Below are 18281 nucleotides of genomic sequence, written 5' to 3' on the forward strand. Positions count from 1 at the left end.
CAATCTATCACAGTGTGCTTAAAACAGCGTTAAGCGTTGCCATTTTGGTCCAGTGGCTAACCGTCTCATTGTTAAAGGGAGTATCCGAGATATAATCTAACAAACTATCATAATTCATTAGCCGCAATAGCTCTATTACACCAAAACCCCATATCCTCTATAATAACGCCGTAGATCCCAGTAACCGCCCTTATACATAACTCATACACACTGCTGCGCCTCCTTCCCCAATCCACTCGACCCAGCTCGACTCCTCCCCCCCGTCGCTACCGATGGTATCGACGGTGCATACCCATACATATCAACCCCATGCCCCGTCCTCGTCTGCGTCGTCGACGAGGCCCTCGACCTCGACCCATCAGTAGCAGTAATAGCAGTAGGCAATCTCGCAAAACAAACCGTGCTCCCGTCAGCCTCGGCCTGGGGCGAACCCAGCTGCGACAGGCGAATAGGCAAAGAAGACGAAAGCGTGCGCGATCCAGACCCGCTGCCTTTATCTGTGGAATTGTGAGAAGCGTCGTATAGTTGTCGGAACATGGGGCGGAGAGTTGGGAGACAGGCACAGATTATGCCGACAGACTGCTCGATGGAGGACCATGTTGCTGTGTTGATTGTGCTGTACATTGGGTCGTTGGCGTCGGAGAAGTCGAAGGCTATTATGCGGAGGATGGAGACGATGCAGACGCTGGGTCTGTTAGATTGGGATTAGCATGAGATGTTGGGGGATGGACTTACAATCCACCGAGGAGGAATATTCCCGTTAGTATTAACTTCTGTCGGAGGCATGTCTTGATACGCCAGGTCATTGGGAACGGTAAGCATAGCACCAATACATCTAGAAGCATGTTGACGATGCCGTTCCATCGGTAGAAGTTCACTTCGTCAATGCATGACCCTTCCTGGTGTCTGTACCAGTAGTACGAGACAGGAGAGCAGCCGGCAATAGTGACGATGACACAAGCGATGAAATATGCCGTAACTAGGAATGCTGAGATTCCTAGAGCCCAGCGAAATCCTGAAACGACGCCGAAGATTCGGTGGTAGAGAAGTAGCAACGAGGCTTTGGTGAAGACGGCATTGCAGAAGTACGTTATTTGTACCGCGATGAAGCTCTGCAGTGGTTAGCCTGCGTTCTCGTAGTATAAGTTCAGGTAAATGCGCACTATCTGAAAGTTTATGACTTTTTCGGACGCTACGTATTGAGTATGTCGGCCATAGTCATACATCAGAACTTGCGCCCATCGTGTAGCAGCCATTCCCCAATTAATCACCTAGTCACAGTTAGCAACCTAATTTCCTACAAGTTTCCAAGGGGAGCGCACAAGAGCAACCGCAATGGTATAATCATCCCACCAAAGCCCAACCCGCGAAACAGTCCGCGCGATAAACCGCAACGCAGTGATAACAGTAGCCGGTACCACAGTAACAATAGTCCCAATCCATATGCGATAGGCGATATTATCGCCCGGATCCTCATCCATGCGGTCTAATGGTGGCATAGCTGCCAGGCATTGCAAGAGAGATACATCGTCGATGATATCAAGGAGCGAGAGAAAGAAAAATCGAAATCGCAAAATTTCCCGAGGCCAGGCAATAGTCAAGAATGAACCAAGGTGCGGTGCCAATAGAAGAGGGATTATTGTAATGATTTTCACAGCACGGACTTTGCTAGCAGTTACCGTCGGCGTGGTTATTGGCAGCACTGTTCCCAAGCTTCCGGAGATAGACCGTCAGGCAAAGCTTATTAATGTTAAGCCGCGCGAATATTCTGCTTGCATGATGGTATTCTGTACGTTGTTGAGTATTCCGGCATGGCCATGACTTCTACAATACGGAGCATGTCATTCAATCCGAACAGTGGTGTACTTCGTACAGAAGCACTCTACAAGTACGCCATCCGCAGCGCCGCACCAACACGGAGTTTTTGGCAATAATACAATAGCCAGTGGACCGTGTAAAATGAATGATATCATGATTCGTGAACACCTGGAGGACGGAACCGCGTCACTGGTGCACTCCTCCGGCCGATTATTCAGCTGAGTATTCATTCGCGCCTTGTCGCGTGCGTGTCCACAGATCACGCCACCTCAAAAACGTGGACGCGTGACACTTATGACCGCCAAGACCATTAATCAGCGAGGACGTGACACGCGATTTATTCAAATACAATACCCATTACTCTGAATTTCAATTTCAATTTTCTTCTTATGTTACAGTTGTATGTGATTTCAAAGTATACGTTGATCTTCTCATTACTATGGATCCTCAGCCTGAAATCTTCAATTTAGAAGATTTTACTTCATCAAGTCCAGAGACTGATCCCAATGTCGAGGTATTTATTTTAATTGAGTATTTGTTAACTGATTGCTAACGGCTCAATGCGGAAATAGGGCATTCCTGTACAACTCACAAATTCAAAAAGCCATTCTCTCCAGACATCAAAAATTGAATATATTGATGACTTACCAGAGTATCCGACAAGTCATATTCATGGATATTCATATGTTGTTGCATCTAGAGGGCGATCACAGAATGAAATGGAGCAGCTTGTTCATGAGGTACTGTTGAGTACTTTCTAATTGCTTTTAAAGTGCTTGCTAATCAGTTACAGATTCAATACTCACGGCGTCAACAACATGGACCAAGGAGACCAGTCAAATGCCCATTTTTCAACTGTTTAGTTAAAAGATGGACTTGGAAATGCTCTGGTATCTACGCATGTGAATTTTTGAATCCATTTCTTCAATCCTATCATCATACATTTGTTGATGAGGATTGTTGGGATGTGATTCGAAATACTCAGAGGAATATCCAAATCCTGGAGGCAAATATTGGAAAACGAAATGCATACAGGTATTTAAACATCTCCTAAACAGCTTTGAAGCAATTACTAAGTACTTCTAGCTATTATCGGTCAAAAAATGAATTTTTCAATAAGGGTTATGCATGCATTGACCAGCTTCCAACTTGCAAGCCAGTTTTTAAGCGGCATACCCAAATGGTTGGTTAAATCTTTTTACAATGCTCCAAGTGATTTCTAACTAGTCATAGAATGTCCATGGTGAATTTCCACCATATATTGGCTGTAGTAATGGATCCAATGAGTTTTTAACAAAACATCATCGAGGATCTATTCAAGGCCATACATCAATTGATCTACAGTTCCTTGAGGACCTTTTTAATCATGATATTATGCCACCAACTGAAGAATGTGGTGTTTTTGAATCATTAGCATCCCGACGAAAGTATTGCGGTAAGTGTTTTTTAAGTGATTGTCAATCACCTATTAACTGGTTAAAGATCGAGATCACCTTCAGGGGCCAGGCAGACTACAGCATACTTCCTGTGGTGTTATTTTTACTGCTTTAGTGCCAGTTGATATCAATGAATGTCCATATATCCTCTTTACATCCCATGGAATTCACCAGCATCCACCTCCACCACCAAGCAAGGCACCAGAACGAATTTTACAAGGGGTTAAAAGGATTATCCAACAAATACAAGACCCGAGTTTGACCACAGGTAAGTGGTTGGTTCTCAAGTGATTGAATAATACATACTAACTAGTGTTAGCACAATTTCTTCGAAGTCCACAACTAGAGGCATTTTGTCAGCAGTATGGTGCTTCTACATTAGCAGAGATCCACTCTAGCTTCTGTAATAAAGACCGAATTGCAACAATTATCCAGAAACAACGACTTCTTTCATACCCTAATGGACAGGATATTAATGGGTTGCTATTCCTACAGAACCGGGATTCGCTAATCAATGTAAGTGGTTCTAATCATCCATTGCCTCATTGAATGACTATTAGAATGCTAATGAAGTGCCTAGGAATACATTCAAGAGAAATATCATGATTCTCAAGGTACAATGGTATTTTGTGCCTTCAAGGATCAGATTGACTTATTATCAACTTTATCTTCATTTGAAATTGATATGTCTTTCAAGCGAATTCGATCCAAAGAGATGAATGAGGTTCTTTTTGCAACATTCATGCCAGATCAATGCAAAAGTTAGTATCTGCATAACTGCTTGAGAGCTACTTGCTAACCACTTGGCAACTAGTCATAACTTTACTTCGAGTCTTTACCAGTGAGGATTCTACTGAAGGTTACTATTTACTTTTCAAGCGAGCATTCCATCTTATTGAGAAGGTTTCTGGACGACCAGTTCTATTTGATCCAATTCATGGATCTGGGATTCATGGTATTATTGTTGATATGGACACAAAACAGTACACAGGTAAGCACTCCTGAAGTACTTTTGATGCAGTTACTAAGTAATCAGGGCTTGGGCAATATCTTTCTGAAATTGATCCTCAACACCAAGATCCTACATGGCAGTTACAGCATATTATCATATTCTGTCGTGTTCATTTTCAACGCTCAATTTTAAAGGCAATTGGGACTAAAAATAAAGGATCAGGCCTTTGGAGTCGCATGATGAGTCTCCTAGATTGCCAGTCAGAGGCTGAGTATGATGAGTTGATTAAACTACTGATACGTTAGTATTGAAGTGGTAATAAACCACTCAATAAGTACTTGCTAACTATCGAATAGAATATGAATCGCCAGCAGTCCAGACCTGGGCCATACAAAAAAAGAGTGCAGTTATTAAGGCAGGTCTAAATGAATCATGCTCAAAAATTCAGCCACATTATTTTAATATTCTACGAAACCATACAAATGCTGTTGAGCAATCACACCAAAAATCATATGCTTCAGGGAAATATTTGACTTTGGCTGAAGCAGCTCGGAAGTACTTACCAACTACTCATCAACTGCTTGATACAACACTAACTATCTTAGTTCTGCAAAACTTGACAAAGATGATATTCTTCAATATCATAATTTTCAGCAGTTCAATATTCATCATTCATATCGAGCTTCTACAATGGAGGCAAACTATCTGCGACACATGAGTCGGGAAAGTAAGTTATATAAGTACTTCTTAAGTAATTGACAAGTACTTAATTTAATATAGGAAGAGGCCATAAACGTCAGCGATTATCTTCAACAGCTGAATCAGAGAGGCAAGCAAGCAGTCAAAATTTTGAAATCTCACATGAAAATTCAAGAGGTTCTTCTTCTCAGGTTGCTGATAATGAGTAAGTATACTTTCATGTCAAGTGCTTCTTGAGCAGTTACTGACTAGTTGATAACTACTTAGATCTACAACCTCATCACGGAATCTTCGCCGAGTGGCTTCAACAAACATACTGACAATTGAACAACGCCGTCAAGAATTAGAATTACGAGACCTGGAGGCAGAAGTCAAAAGGAAAGAAGAAGAAGTTCGCTTGAAACAGCTTCAAAATGAGCAATTAGAGCTGGAACTTATTGTAATGGGCCGAAGCCTTGCTATCTAATATATAGATATGTACAAAAGAACTCGTTGGGGAAAGGAAAGAAAGAAAGAAAGAAAGACACGCTGGCGGTGGATTTATATACTCGTGATCAGGTGATCTACGATCACCTGACTTCGGCACGCTCTTGTGAATAGCTTCAATCGAGAACCATTTATGGTTCGAGGTGCCTTTCGGGCCTAGCCCGTTACATTACCCCCTTCCTCGTCGCCTCCGCGATCGCCCCCCGGCGTGGGGTGGCTCATTTGGTATACTCAAGGCCGATTGGACAACAATCCCATTCATCGTTTTGTAGGTTTCCCAGTCATCCAATGCTATGGTATCCTCCATGTTCCTCGCATCGTTCCATTCCGGTTCCTGCCAGCCAATGTATTTGACTAAAAACTCATGTCTTTCGCCTCGTCCCCACCGTCGAAAACGCTCATCTAGTATTCGTTCGACCATATATTCTTCATTCCCATTGATCATTTCTGCAGGAGGTTGGTAGTCATCTTTCCGTTGGCTAGGGAAGGGATCCATTGCCGCTGGGCGGAGGAGCGCTGTATGAAACACGTTGTGGATTGTGCCTGGTGTGTTGAGGCGGTAGGTGTGGGATCCAATCTTTTCCAACACAGTAAATTTTGCCTGCCTGCTTCCCAGTTTCTTGCTAGGGCGTTCTGTTTGTATATTGCGCAGGTCAAGCCAGACTTTCTGCCCAACCTGGTATTCAGGGGCGACATCTCTTTGACGATTGGCATAGTCTTCTTGTTTCTGTTGGGCGACAGCCAGTTCTGTTGTGGCGATGTCAAGAGCTCCCCTTAGCTTGGCTGCAATTCGTTCACCTCGTTCACGCATGGTGCCCAGGTCTGGTGCTGAAAGGTTGATTTCAACATCCTCTTCTAACTGAAAGGGATCGACGTGGTAGCCGTGGTCAAGGAAGAATGGACTGACACCTGTGGAGGCAGCATCCCGGCTGCATATTGCAAGCTGTGCCATTGGTAGCAATGACGCCCAGTTCGATTGTGTGTGATCACAGAATGAGCGCAAGAATAGTTCAATAGTAGCATTCATTCGCTCAGTTTGGCCATCGGTTTCAGCGTGGTAGGCAGTTGATAATTGTCGTTTGATCCCCAGTAGCTCACAAAAACGCTTCCACATCTCATTGGTGAATTGTCTTCCTCTGTCTGATACAATACTGGCTGGAATGCCATGATAGCCAATGAAACTCTGAATAAGCTTCTGTGCTACTGTGTAGGTGTCGATCTTCTCACAGGGTATGGGGATGACACCTTTTCCAAGGCGATCGACAATAACCATGATGTTTTCATAACCATTTGAGATTGGTAACTTCTCGATGAAGTCAATTGCAATATATCTCCATTTTCGGTCTGGAATTGGTAGAGGCTTCAGTAGGCCTTGTCGGCGGTCTCTCCATACATTGTTGGCACTGCATTTGTCACAGTTCCGTACAAATCGTCTGACATCCTCAGAGATTGCAGGCCAGTAGACCCTTCGTGCCAGGATAGCATACATTGCGCTCCTCCCTGGATGGCCTGTAAGTACTGAGTCATGTGTTTCTTGTAGCAACCTTGTCCTCAGAGATTCAATGTCAGGGACCCATCGCCGGCCTCGGTAGCACAAGCGGTTGTTCGGTTCAATAGAGCATTCTGAGATTGAGGCTTTGATCCCCAGTTCACGTGGGAATTGATGTGCTCCTACTTGCACTGCTTCTCGTATACGACCATACTTTTCATCTAGTGGCTCTACCCGAGCCCAATGTTCATCAAGAGTCATATCCAGTAGCTCTTCCAACGATGGTCGCTCACTATTGAGATTGGTAGGTTCGTTCGCCTGTTCATATCCTTGAGGTGCGCTTGGCTCACTGTTATAGGGCTCCATGCCGACTGGTGCTAGAAGGATCCGGGACACATTAATAGGATGGGGTTCTTCAACTAGTCCTCTTTTGCTGCTTCCTTCCACTGGTCCGTCCTTGAGGATCTCAGGATCGAATAGTCGTTGTTCGCGATGCTTTAGCCGTTCATCACCCAATACAGGAACATCCTGCTCTCGTCGAGACAGTGCATCAGGGCGCCCTGCAAGCTTCCCTGGTCGGTAATGAAGTGTGAAGTTGTATCGGCTCAATAGATCTGCCCATCTCATCTGTCTCTCATTCAGTCGTCTCATGGTAGTAAAATAACGGAGATTGCGATGGTCTGTCAGTATCTGGAAATTTACCACTGATATGAGCTCTGATTCCCACTCTTTCAATGCATTGATGATCGCCAAAAGTTCCTTGTCATGAATCTGGTAGTTGCACTCTGCAGGAGTGTTTTTCTTGGAAAAGTACGCGCAAGGTCGTAATACACCATCATCATCATACTGTGAAAGTACGCCACCAGTGGCCCACCCTGATGAGTCAGTCTCGACGACAGTCTCGCGGTCTGGATCAAATTGCATGAGGATTGGTGCCGTTGTAAACATCCTTTTTAACTGTTGGAAGCTTTCCTTGCATTTATCATCCCACACAAAGGGTTTATCTTTTTGAGTCAACGCTGTTAGTGGAGTTGTAAGTTCAGAATAGTTTCGGATGAAACGTCTGTAGAAGTTCGCGAATCCCAAAAATGACCTGACACCTTTCACAGTGGTAGGGGCAGCCCAGTTCATGATTGCTTCAACCTTTGCTGGATCCATGCTGACACCTTTTCCTGCCTCAATAATGAATCCTAAATATTTTGTTGACTTCACTTCAAATTCGCATTTATCAATATCAATCTGTAAGCCAGCCTCTTGGAGACGGCCTAATACTTTGCAGACATGCTCTTGATGCTCTGACAATGTTCCATCCGTAAATATCAAGATGTCGTCAAGGTAAGCAGAAGCAAATTCATCTAGGAAATCTCGTAGGACCCAATTAACATAGCGTTGGAAGGTGCTCGGTGCATTGGCTAGTCCAAATGGTGTTACAAGCCATTCAAACAGCCCAAATCGAGTTCGGAATGCGGTCAACCATTCATCGCCGGCAGCGACACGAATCTTGTGAAAAGCAGCAATAACATCCAACTTGGTGAACCATTTTGCTTTCCCAATTCTTTCCAATGTTTCATTAATTAGTGGTAGGGGGTAGCGGTCCTTCTTTGTAATGGCGTTCAGTGCTCGGTAGTCAACACAAAATCGCAAGCCTCCACCAGGTTTCTTGACAAGCAATACAGGTGCTGCAGCAGGCGAATTGCTAACACGTATGAAGTTCTTTTCCAACAACTCTGTCAATGTCTTCCGTAGCACAAGCAGTTCATCCCTTGACATATTATAAAGGGGGCCCCATGGAGGTTCAGGGGTCGTTCCATCAGCGTTCTTATTGAGTTCAATCTTATGGTCGATATTTGGTCCTCGATATGGTGGTTGCTTGTCAGCTTCCTTCCGGTCAAATACTGATAGGAATTTATGGTAATGAGGTGGTAGTTTGGTGCGGGGGTCTGTCAGCAATTTGGGTCGTAATGCTTTCTCAATGTCCTTTAAACTTGCGGCGAAAATCTGTACGCTGCTGTCCTTTTTCTTTTGTCGGTTCCATAGTGCAAAAGCGTTCGCCCCGATGGGCTGGATATCCATTTGTGGTTGATCTTCCATGCTACTAACAACAATGCCATTTGTGAAGCGCAATTTCGGACCATTCGGGTCGATAAACACTTGTTGGTCGTCTATCCATGCAAGGCCTAAAATCATGTCGAGTCCCCTACCCAGTTTAGGAACAACATACAGCCATGCAGTGTTTTGGTGGTTTCCCCCACGTTCAATGAGATTTTCGCTACCTCCCTTATACAATCATCCGTTGGGCCCTTGTAGTCGTCGATAGTTCGTGGTTTGATGGTTACACGCTCCAGTTGATGTTTTCGGGTAAAATTCTCAGAAACCATACCATATGTAGTACAACCGGTGTCCACTAACGTTCTGCTGACCTGTTCTCCATTGACTAATGCGGATACTCTGAATTCAGGTCTGTCAAACTTGACTCTTTTTCGGAAGTCGTTCCACTCCTTCTGAAGGTCTATCTGAGCTGCTGGGGCCGGTCGCCATGTAGGTAGATCCATCAACTGCTGGTGGTGCTCCTGCAAGAGACTTTTTGCAGGAGCTATTCTTTTCCCAGCTTGGGTTGTTCCCTCAACTGCTCTTCTTCATCTTCGAGTTCCGGCCCATGAATGTGTGAGCGAGCCATGCGGGTACTGTTCCTAGGACTGTCGTAGGGGCAATGGGAGATAAAATGCGTGGAGTCACCACAACGAAGGCAACGTCGTTCTTGTCTGCGGCGTTCCATTTCTTCTCGTGATACATGCTTAGCCACGCGTCGAGGTTGGCTGCGTGCAGAAGTTGTTGTTGTGGGTTCCCAGTCCATATCTTGGGGTGGAGAGGAAGCACGGGTGGTATTCACAGGGTGAGCTGGAGAAGTTGAGGTGGTATGCTTATTGTTCCGTGAGTACCGCAATTGGTTCTTCTCCATCCGGTCCGCAATCTGCTGTAGCTGGCGGCAATAGTCTTCAAATCCATTTTTCTTTTCAACAGTTTCAAGGCGTGTGTTCATCTCACGGTTTAATGCATTGTCTAGGTAGGACCTTTTTGTGTTTTCAGGCCAGTTATGGCCATCAGCTTCCATGAGTAGTCGGTTGAACTCAGTGAGAAAGACTGTGAAGGGCTTGTTGTTCTGTTTCAAGCTTGCAAGGTCTCGTACAGCCTTCTCCTCCAGATTCCGGTCCAGAAAGATGAAGTCCATTTGATCAAGCATTCCGTCCAGCTGGCTCTCAGTAGCTCCTTTCTTAGCAAACCGCTCCATCCAGGGCAGCACCTGCATAGCAGCCCCATCTGTTAGACGGCCAAAAGCATACCACATACGATCATAGGCATTGCCCAAGGCTTCTTTATCGACCTCAAGTTTAGCGCGCAGCTTGCTTCGAAACGGACGGTAGAGACTTCGGTTTCGACCATCAAAGACTTCTGGGTCTGTCAGCTTGGGTCGAGGTCTCCTAACAGGGTCCGCCATTGGTTGGGGGGCTATCTCTTCAATAGTCGGTTGTGGCAAGGGCTCTCTGGGTGGGCTCGTCAACTCTTCTTTGAGACGACGAAGATCTTCAATCCGCCGTTCTTCCATTTGTTGCAGTTGTCGTTGAAGTCCTGCAATAACTGCGACAAGATCTTGTGGGACAGGAGTGGTGGTCCCTCCTGAGTGTATATTGTCTCCCATGTTGCCGTCGGTTTGGTCGTTTGACTCGTGGTCGCTGATTTCCGCTGAAAATGTGGTCATATGACTGACTTGACTATTGATTTGTTTGTAAATAGCTCAACTATCCGTGAATTTCGATGTCTGATATCCGATGTCCAATGTATCCAGTTATCCGGTATGTCCAATCGTTCAATGTGTCCAGTGTGTCCAGTGTTTCCAGTGTGTCCAGTGTGTCCAGTGTGTCCAGTGTGCGATGTACGATCCGTTGCGCGTTCAATCCGATGCGTAATCCGTTGTTCAATAAATAAGTAGATAGATGAGGGCGAACGAGTTCTAATGTAATGGGCCGAAGCCTTGCTATCTAATATATAGATATGTACAAAAGAACTCGTTGGGGAAAGGAAAGAAAGAAAGAAAGAAAGACACGCTGGCGGTGGATTTATATACTCGTGATCAGGTGATCTACGATCACCTGACTTCGGCACGCTCTTGTGAATAGCTTCAATCGAGAACCATTTATGGTTCGAGGTGCCTTTCGGGCCTAGCCCGTTACACTTATGAGGCAGCGGATTCAAATTCAGGAACAGCAGCAAACTGATTAGCAAGTACTCAACAAGCATCCAGAAACTGTTTATATAGTAATGTTGAGCCTTCATCATCTCACTGCCTTTTATTTTTCCATTGTATCTTTTTATCAGTAGCCAGCAAGTGCTGAAGAACAATCTATATGTGAGATTTGTGACCCTAATTTATTCCGCAACAAATATATATATTTTTGCCGGCAAACAACTTCAGGTAGCTATTGGCTGTCTCATACAGGTACCAAATATAGCACCTCTGAATCAATTGATTAGAATCTATATTCCAATCGCATGTACATTGGTTTTTATTAAATCCATAGACGTTTCGATGGATAGGGAAGTCATGTAAGGTAGTTGAAATTAGTGACGCGGACTGAAACTTTACACAGGCCGTTTCCGTCTGTATTTTAGTCACATGACCGCCAAGGCCATTAATCAGCAGGAACGTGACACGCGACCCAAAAAACGAGGCCTCGTCATCTGCAACCACGTCGCGTGCTCATACTATCGAGAAAGGTAAGTGGATGTCGAGATCGTCAGGGCGACGGCAATTAGTATTACCTGCATACCGGGAGATTTGAATCGTCGTGGACAGCCACCCAACATGGCAGTGATGGGCATTTTCTCAACACTCGGTGAGTGAGGATAATGCTCACAAAGACCGAAGAAGCCGAGTCATTGATTTCGTTATCAGATGCTTCTTGAGTAATCCGTACTTTTCGGGACTCGGTTGAGATTCAGGGATAGAAATTATTGCGCATTATATATCACCCTGAATAAAAGACTAGTTAAGATGTTCAATCTCATAATGCCTAAGTCTCAGACCCCAGCGTTACATCAACGCACATGGGACTGTATTATATGTCAACGCTAAAACTGATTATTATATTGAATAGAAGCCAGCTTTAGTCCCGGACTAACGGTCATCTTCCTCCGCCTCCAGCGCTCCAGGTATAGGCATTGGAACCGAGAGTAGAGCTCCATACTGGACATCGCGTTGAACTCGGGGATGTTCATCCCGGCCATCTCCGACAACCAACGCCAGATGCTGGTCTTCAACTTGTCGTATCCAAATGATCTGCTTCCAGGATTGTTTGTCTTCTATTCCAGCGCATGTCCCGTCCAGCTTGATCGACGACCGCGAGTTGATTGCCAGAGCCAAATTTCTGAGATGCTCGACCATTTGTTCATAATGAAGGACCAGTCGGAGCGCGGGCGGGTCTGGTTTTGGATGTTGAACCAGATGATATAGGCCAGGACTATGCAACCATACAACATCAATATCGACACACTGAAATGCGAAGCCTAAGTTCCTAGGCCGTATCCGTGGCCCCAGCGTTGAACATCCAAATTGTAGAACGATTGTAGAAGGACCCGCCGGCCGCCAAGCTGCTCGTCAGGTTGGAGGCGTGGGTGTGTCATCGTATATTTTACACAGGGCCCGCCTTTTTAATGAGAGGTACTGCTGGCAGTGGTCGAATTGCGGCGTGAATTACTCTCAATTCCCGGGTCCCAAAACGGAAGCGCGAAAGGCCGTCAGTGACCGCAAGCCCAACAATAGTCGCTACTTTTTTGGTCATCTCCAGGGCAAAGACATCACCACTTACGTTGTGTAGACCGGTCGGCAGGGTGGCAAAGGTGTATACAGACTGGTCGGAAGTGGCTGGCCCCACATACTTATCAAGAACGTTGGATATCAAACTGTTATCGCCAGGAAGATAAGAATAAGATGTAGTAGGGAGATTTAGCTGGTTGGCCCAGTCGCTGTGATATTGATGATCAGCGAGGCTCCAAATCTTGCGGCGGGGTCCAAGACACTGTGCTCGGCATGATGGCCATGTGCGAAGTCGATGAGATCAGTGACATTGTCCAAGAGAATATCCGACGGCACAGGATCGTAGACCAGCTCACTCGCGATCTAACGCGCCTCGACGTCACAAGGAACAACCGCACTTTCCTGTATCATTGTCCCATTCGACAACGCCACTGAATTCGGAATGGAAAATATGCCACCAATAGACGCATTCACATTCAAGCACTGCAAATCAATTTATGTGAAATTCAGAGTATCCAGAGGCCGGAACAAGTTTCAAGCCGATGGAGGGACAATCCAGCCGAAGGTGCTGTAGTTAGCGAAACCAGTGGCCCCAAAGGCATTCCCCACGAATCAGCCTTGGGACTCGCGGCTTGATCGATAGTTGTATGCAGCGCACCGAACACTTACAAACGGTTCATAAACGGGAACGTTGCCAATCTGCAACTTTAGTCGGGCAGATCGATTGATTAGTCCAGAATCCCTCCCAGTAACAACGTCACCCAGCAACTGGCCGTCGTGCCCAGGGTCGTTATGCCTGGTACATCTAGATAACGTTCAAACTCACGGCGTTCACTCGCGGACAGATTGTTCAGGTTTGGATAACTTGGCCAGGTCTCTTTCGATATATCCTCAGACTGGGACTGTAGCCGTCGCCTGGTCCCGCTAATCAACCCCACCAAAGTGATATTTGCAGGATGGCCTGTTCTGATGTTGGAGCTTGCCCATTTTTGGAGCTTTATGGACCCGTCTGCTAGACATGCTGTCGAGAAATTTGTCGAGGTGCAGATTTCGAGCTCCCGAGTGATTTTCTGCGGTCAGAGGTCTCCAAATGAGCACCTACATGGATGGGTCGGTTGAATCCGGAGTAAGGCTCTGATATTTTCCACCAACCAAGGCTGGGACTAGTGCTATTGCAGATGCCGGTCCCAGTGCTAACATGAAAATCGTGCTCAAAAAAAATCCGAGCTAGAATAAGCCGTTGGGCCGAGTGACACGACCAAAACAAAACTCTCGACTGAGGATGTAATCCATCGAACCGACCTTGAACGCGCGGAAATTAAGCCCAGAGACACTCCTCGTTTCCCAAGCAGGCAGCTCCGGGTCAGGTGGGAAACAATAGCAGCCAGGGACGCGACCATGAAGATCTCATGAACTTGGCGGCGACTTGTATTGCATTGGGTGCCTCGTTCACAATCAAGCCGCCCAGCAACCCATTGGTGCCAACGTCCGCGTAGTAGACCTTGCGGAAGCTGAGCTGGAGCACAGCAACCGTTGAAGCCAGAGCCACCAAGTGTAATGGATAAGCAATTCCCCACAAATGAGAACTAAGAACAGATTTGGGTCGCTCTGGGCCAGCATCAAGGCCGGCCGAGGTTGGCCTGTTTTCGGAATTTAACTCTTTTTCTGTCATAGGGATGGACAAGAAGCCGGCCATTTTATGTCCCATTTTGAAAAGAATAGGCGGCTTCATCTTAACCAACAAAATATCTGCGACGATAACCAATTTAGACTGCCGGCATCCCAGACATCAGTCAAAATTTCGTTTCTTTTTCGACAATCAGGTGGGCAGCGTACTCCGTGAACACATCAGGCGAAGCTCACCTGGACTTTTAGGCCGACACACCCATGCTGATTGACTAGTTAACTACCAGTGAGAAGTTTGGTTTATTATGACTGTTATTACTTTTTTTTTTTTTGTATAACCAGGTCTTATAGCATCCTAGAGCTACCAGAGCGCTGCTACAATTCCTTGCCAACACTAGTGTAGCTTTGCCCCAGGCGCACCTAGAGCGAGCGGCATAAAGGGCCAAGAGAGATGAAGAATGGGGACTGGAAGCATTGGAGGAGGCAATTAGAACAGGAGAAGGGTAGCAGGGAGGGTAGCCTGAGCTGAATCTCAGCCTAGGCCACACCCACCTTGCTCCGAAAACAGAAGGAGAGCACTGTGCTCGAAAACCCTGCGCATACAGGCGGTCTGGGGCGAGGAAAAGGATCAGAGAGATTACAGAAGGGGGCTAACGCCTCAGGAACCTATAGGGACAAGAGACCGTAGAATAGCTGCTGGCCTCGAGTCCATGAATCATGGTCTGTTATAGCTCTAGGGCTCGGTATGGACAATAAACTTGATTAAATAATAATAATTGATACTTCTTTAGGGATTTCCTAATAATGGCTGTATTTGGTGATAAATCATAACAGACATAGTTAAGGGCTCTGTCACGGGCTCGGAATAGTAGATAATAACGAACTGAATTCCTATCTAGACTATTGTAGCCATCGACGAGAGATATCGAATCTGGAGAAGAGGAGGGAAATTCTATCTAGGTAGTGAAGGGCTTTTTATATGGGTTTGTTGACAGCATGGCTGCTTGCTCGAGTAGCGGCGATTGAATGTATCAACTGTTACTGCAGCGTTGAGCCGTCAACTGTGAGTTATCACATATGAGCTATACATTGTTCGGATAGCGGCGTTTTTAATATCAGCCACTGCGGCGGCTTCATGGTGTCAAGCCGTCACAGGATTCCTCTTCAGTTGGTATTCAGTGCCCAGCTCAATCTCTCCACGAGCCAGAGTCAGTCCACAGGTGAGATAACGTCTGATTGGGACTACTCCATGGACCTTAACATGGTACCATTGCTAGTAGATATCACTGCTGGGTCTGCCTGTCGAGCTGCGGTGACCAAAAGGTCTTTATGACTGGGTATTAGCATAGAGCCCAGGGTGCCTTTTTCCAGAAGAACTGTAATCGCTCCTGTATTGGTATATCCTGCGTCTACCGCCCGAATAAATACCGGGAAACCTTCTTTCGCCACTGCTCGACTGATGGCCAGTATAACATCCTCCCTTTCTGATCTTGGGGCGGCCTTGCCACTCTCCTGGCGGAATAGCAATCTCCGCACTTCCTTTGGGCAGTCCTTGGCTGGCTAGTTGCAGGAACTGCTTAAGTTTGTTGATGCTTATGCTTCTTCTTGGTAACCTCCTTTCCTTCCTGCCTTCCAGGTTTTGTGGAAAGTAGTGCGGCTAAATCTGCAAATATCGGTTTCCGCCTTGATTTCTGGCCCGTGGTTTCCCTCGCTTTGGGGATCTGGTTACTGTCATGCTGACTTGTCTGACTCCGTTGGGCGTTGGTTGCCGGTGTATACTACACGCAGAATCATTTTACTACAAGGGACACCCTTAGAAATGGACGGTTTACTTCACTCAAATGGCGGCGCAATAGGGGAGTTGATAGGGACACCCCAACTTCACTAGAAATTGCGTACTCTCAGCTATGCATACTCCGCAAAAACCAGGAACTAAAAAGCGACAAGTACAAACATTCTCCAGTTAGCTTCCTGCTTCTATGCATCATCTTATCTCTCTATGCCAATCTTTTCTGTACCCCGTGTCAACGCCCAGACGCCCTCACTCCGCAACCTCAACAATCAACTTCGTACAACTCACCCCCCGGAGCAGTTTGTCCAACCCAGCATTGATAGCCCCCAAACCCTCTGCCAAGACGCTCGGCTCCGGACTCGGCCTGATGGTCCCCTTGGCCAGGTTCTCCCTCAGCCACGTTCCAATCCAGTATCGGAACTGCTCCAGCCTCTCCCCTTCCACCGTCGACGGCAGCACAAATATCGTCTCCACCCCGTTCACGACCTTCGCATCCGGAGGAACCACGGGTGCCGACCCGATCTTTGCCGTCTTCGTCTTCTTCCCTTCTGAATCTTCTCCGAGGAATGTCTTAAGCACAGCCTGACATGGCGCCAGCTGCCCGGTAGCAAGAAAACAATGCCGGATCACTAACCCGTCCTCCTTGGCTGCCGAAACGATCGCATCCACAACTTGTGAATCTTTGTAGTCGAACACGCGGTCCGCGCCCAGTGAACCCACATAACTCTTATTCGCCGATCCGGCCGTGGCGTACGCGGCTGCGAAAGAAGAGTTGGGATCTTCCCGCAGCAGCCGGGCTGTTTGTACGCCCATGGTGCCGACGCTAGAGGAGGCACCCCAGATTAGGAGAGCTTCTCTTTTTTCCATGTTATTCTTTTGCTTCTCTCCGTTGGTATCGGTACCGGTAGAGCCAGCAGAGGCTGGAGCAGAAGCAGTGGCTTCTCCCACCCGGGGGATCCCCATGACATCCCACGCATTAAGGGGTACCTCGGCGGCAACGGGCAAGCTTGCCGCGTGGTTCCAAGACATACCCTCGTACGGAAGGGACACAGCATGCTGCCAGGGGACGAGGCACCGCTCCTGGAATGCACCATAGTCTGGATCGCAGGACTTCCAGACAGAGGCGGCGTAGGCGGCGACGCGGGTGATACCCGGTCGGAAGGAGGGGGCCGGATCATTGTCGGTAGCACTGGTGGGGACGTTGTCGCCGACCTCGAGGACTAACCCCGACATGTCAAAGCCAATGACCGTGGGGTACGTGGGTATGAAGAGGCCTTGGTCACGCATGTAGGCGTCTGCCGGGTTGAGGGCTACGGATTTGACAGCGATGAGGAGCTCGTCTGGTCCTGGCTTTGGAGTGAGGCGTGTTTGGAGCTCAAAGAGCTGGCCTTTGGCTGGGGAGACGGCGGCGAGGTGGGTGGCCATTTGGACTTTTTGTGTAAGTTGAGGTCTTCCGAGGTGGAGGTCAAATGTGAACAGAACCTGGTATTCAAGTCGAGGTTTTATGATTTTGATGTCATAGGATTAGCCTCTCTTCCTAGGATATTGAGGAATAACAACCTTCTTATACGACTAAGCTATCATTTCAAACTACTTACTCTTTGATGTAGTGACGGCCCGTCCGATGCGACCTTTTGTTGATTATAGATGGCGGGAGCGTCAGGGCGGAGCTCGCAGCCAACCAGAGACCTCTGCATCCGAGGAATAGCTAGCGTGGAAGGTGTGTTTCCGAAAGGGGGTTAGCGTATGGGTACCTGTGGCGATGCGAAACGGGTCCTTGGGGTGACCATGACCGCCTCCACCTGCTACAGATCTCTTCGGCATTGAATCTCGAGCTCGGGAAAATCCCTCACAGGCAAGCTTCGCAAAGCATTGGACAATTAACCAAATATGGCCTCGACTTGTCCAAGGGAGGTTCAGGAGCGTAGGACTCTGCGGAGGTCGAGATTTGGCTGCCGAAATTGCAAGCTCAGAAAACTCAAGGTAGGTGGCTCTCGGCTTTCCTATACTGGTGCTTGGCTGAACGAGTTTCCTTGGCTCAGTGCGACGAAGCCAAACCACATTGCAAGAGATGTAGTTCATTCGGGGTATTATGCAACTTCATGTCTAATATTCCTGACCTACAACCCATCGTCGCTGACACAGGGAGGCCATTAGAGGTTCGAGGAAAA

General features: G+C 47.0%; 3 protein-coding genes across 3 annotated transcripts; 1 reads left to right on the forward strand and 2 right to left on the reverse strand.

The window, feature by feature from the left end:
- Positions 1 to 201: 201 nt before the first annotated feature.
- ACHE_70134A (uncharacterized protein) lies at positions 202 to 1499 on the reverse strand (the record flags this gene model as incomplete). The annotated part of the gene is made up of 4 exons (XM_043282434.1): positions 202 to 685; positions 736 to 1112; positions 1164 to 1271; positions 1323 to 1499. 4 exons carry the CDS (start codon positions 1497 to 1499, stop codon positions 202 to 204), a joined length of 1146 nt encoding a protein of 381 aa, XP_043139813.1.
- Positions 1500 to 2257: 758 nt separating this feature from the next.
- Positions 2258 to 3803, forward strand: ACHE_70135S (uncharacterized protein; the record flags this gene model as incomplete). Its single annotated transcript, XM_043282435.1, has 7 exons — positions 2258 to 2332; positions 2391 to 2558; positions 2612 to 2853; positions 2905 to 3001; positions 3052 to 3253; positions 3301 to 3522; positions 3574 to 3803. The coding sequence occupies 7 exons, from the start codon at positions 2258 to 2260 to the stop codon at positions 3801 to 3803; spliced, it is 1236 nt and encodes a 411-aa protein (XP_043139814.1).
- Positions 3804 to 16359: 12556 nt separating this feature from the next.
- On the reverse strand, positions 16360 to 17535 carry ACHE_70136A (zinc-binding alcohol dehydrogenase family protein; the record flags this gene model as incomplete). The annotated part of the gene is made up of 1 exon (XM_043282436.1): positions 16360 to 17535. One exon carries the CDS (start codon positions 17533 to 17535, stop codon positions 16360 to 16362), a length of 1176 nt encoding a protein of 391 aa, XP_043139815.1.
- Positions 17536 to 18281: the final 746 nt, after the last annotated feature.

The sequence above is a fragment of the Aspergillus chevalieri genome, chromosome 7 (genome assembly GCF_016861735.1).
Source record: "Aspergillus chevalieri M1 DNA, chromosome 7, nearly complete sequence".
In the NCBI taxonomy this organism is placed as follows: domain Eukaryota; kingdom Fungi; phylum Ascomycota; class Eurotiomycetes; order Eurotiales; family Aspergillaceae; genus Aspergillus; species Aspergillus chevalieri.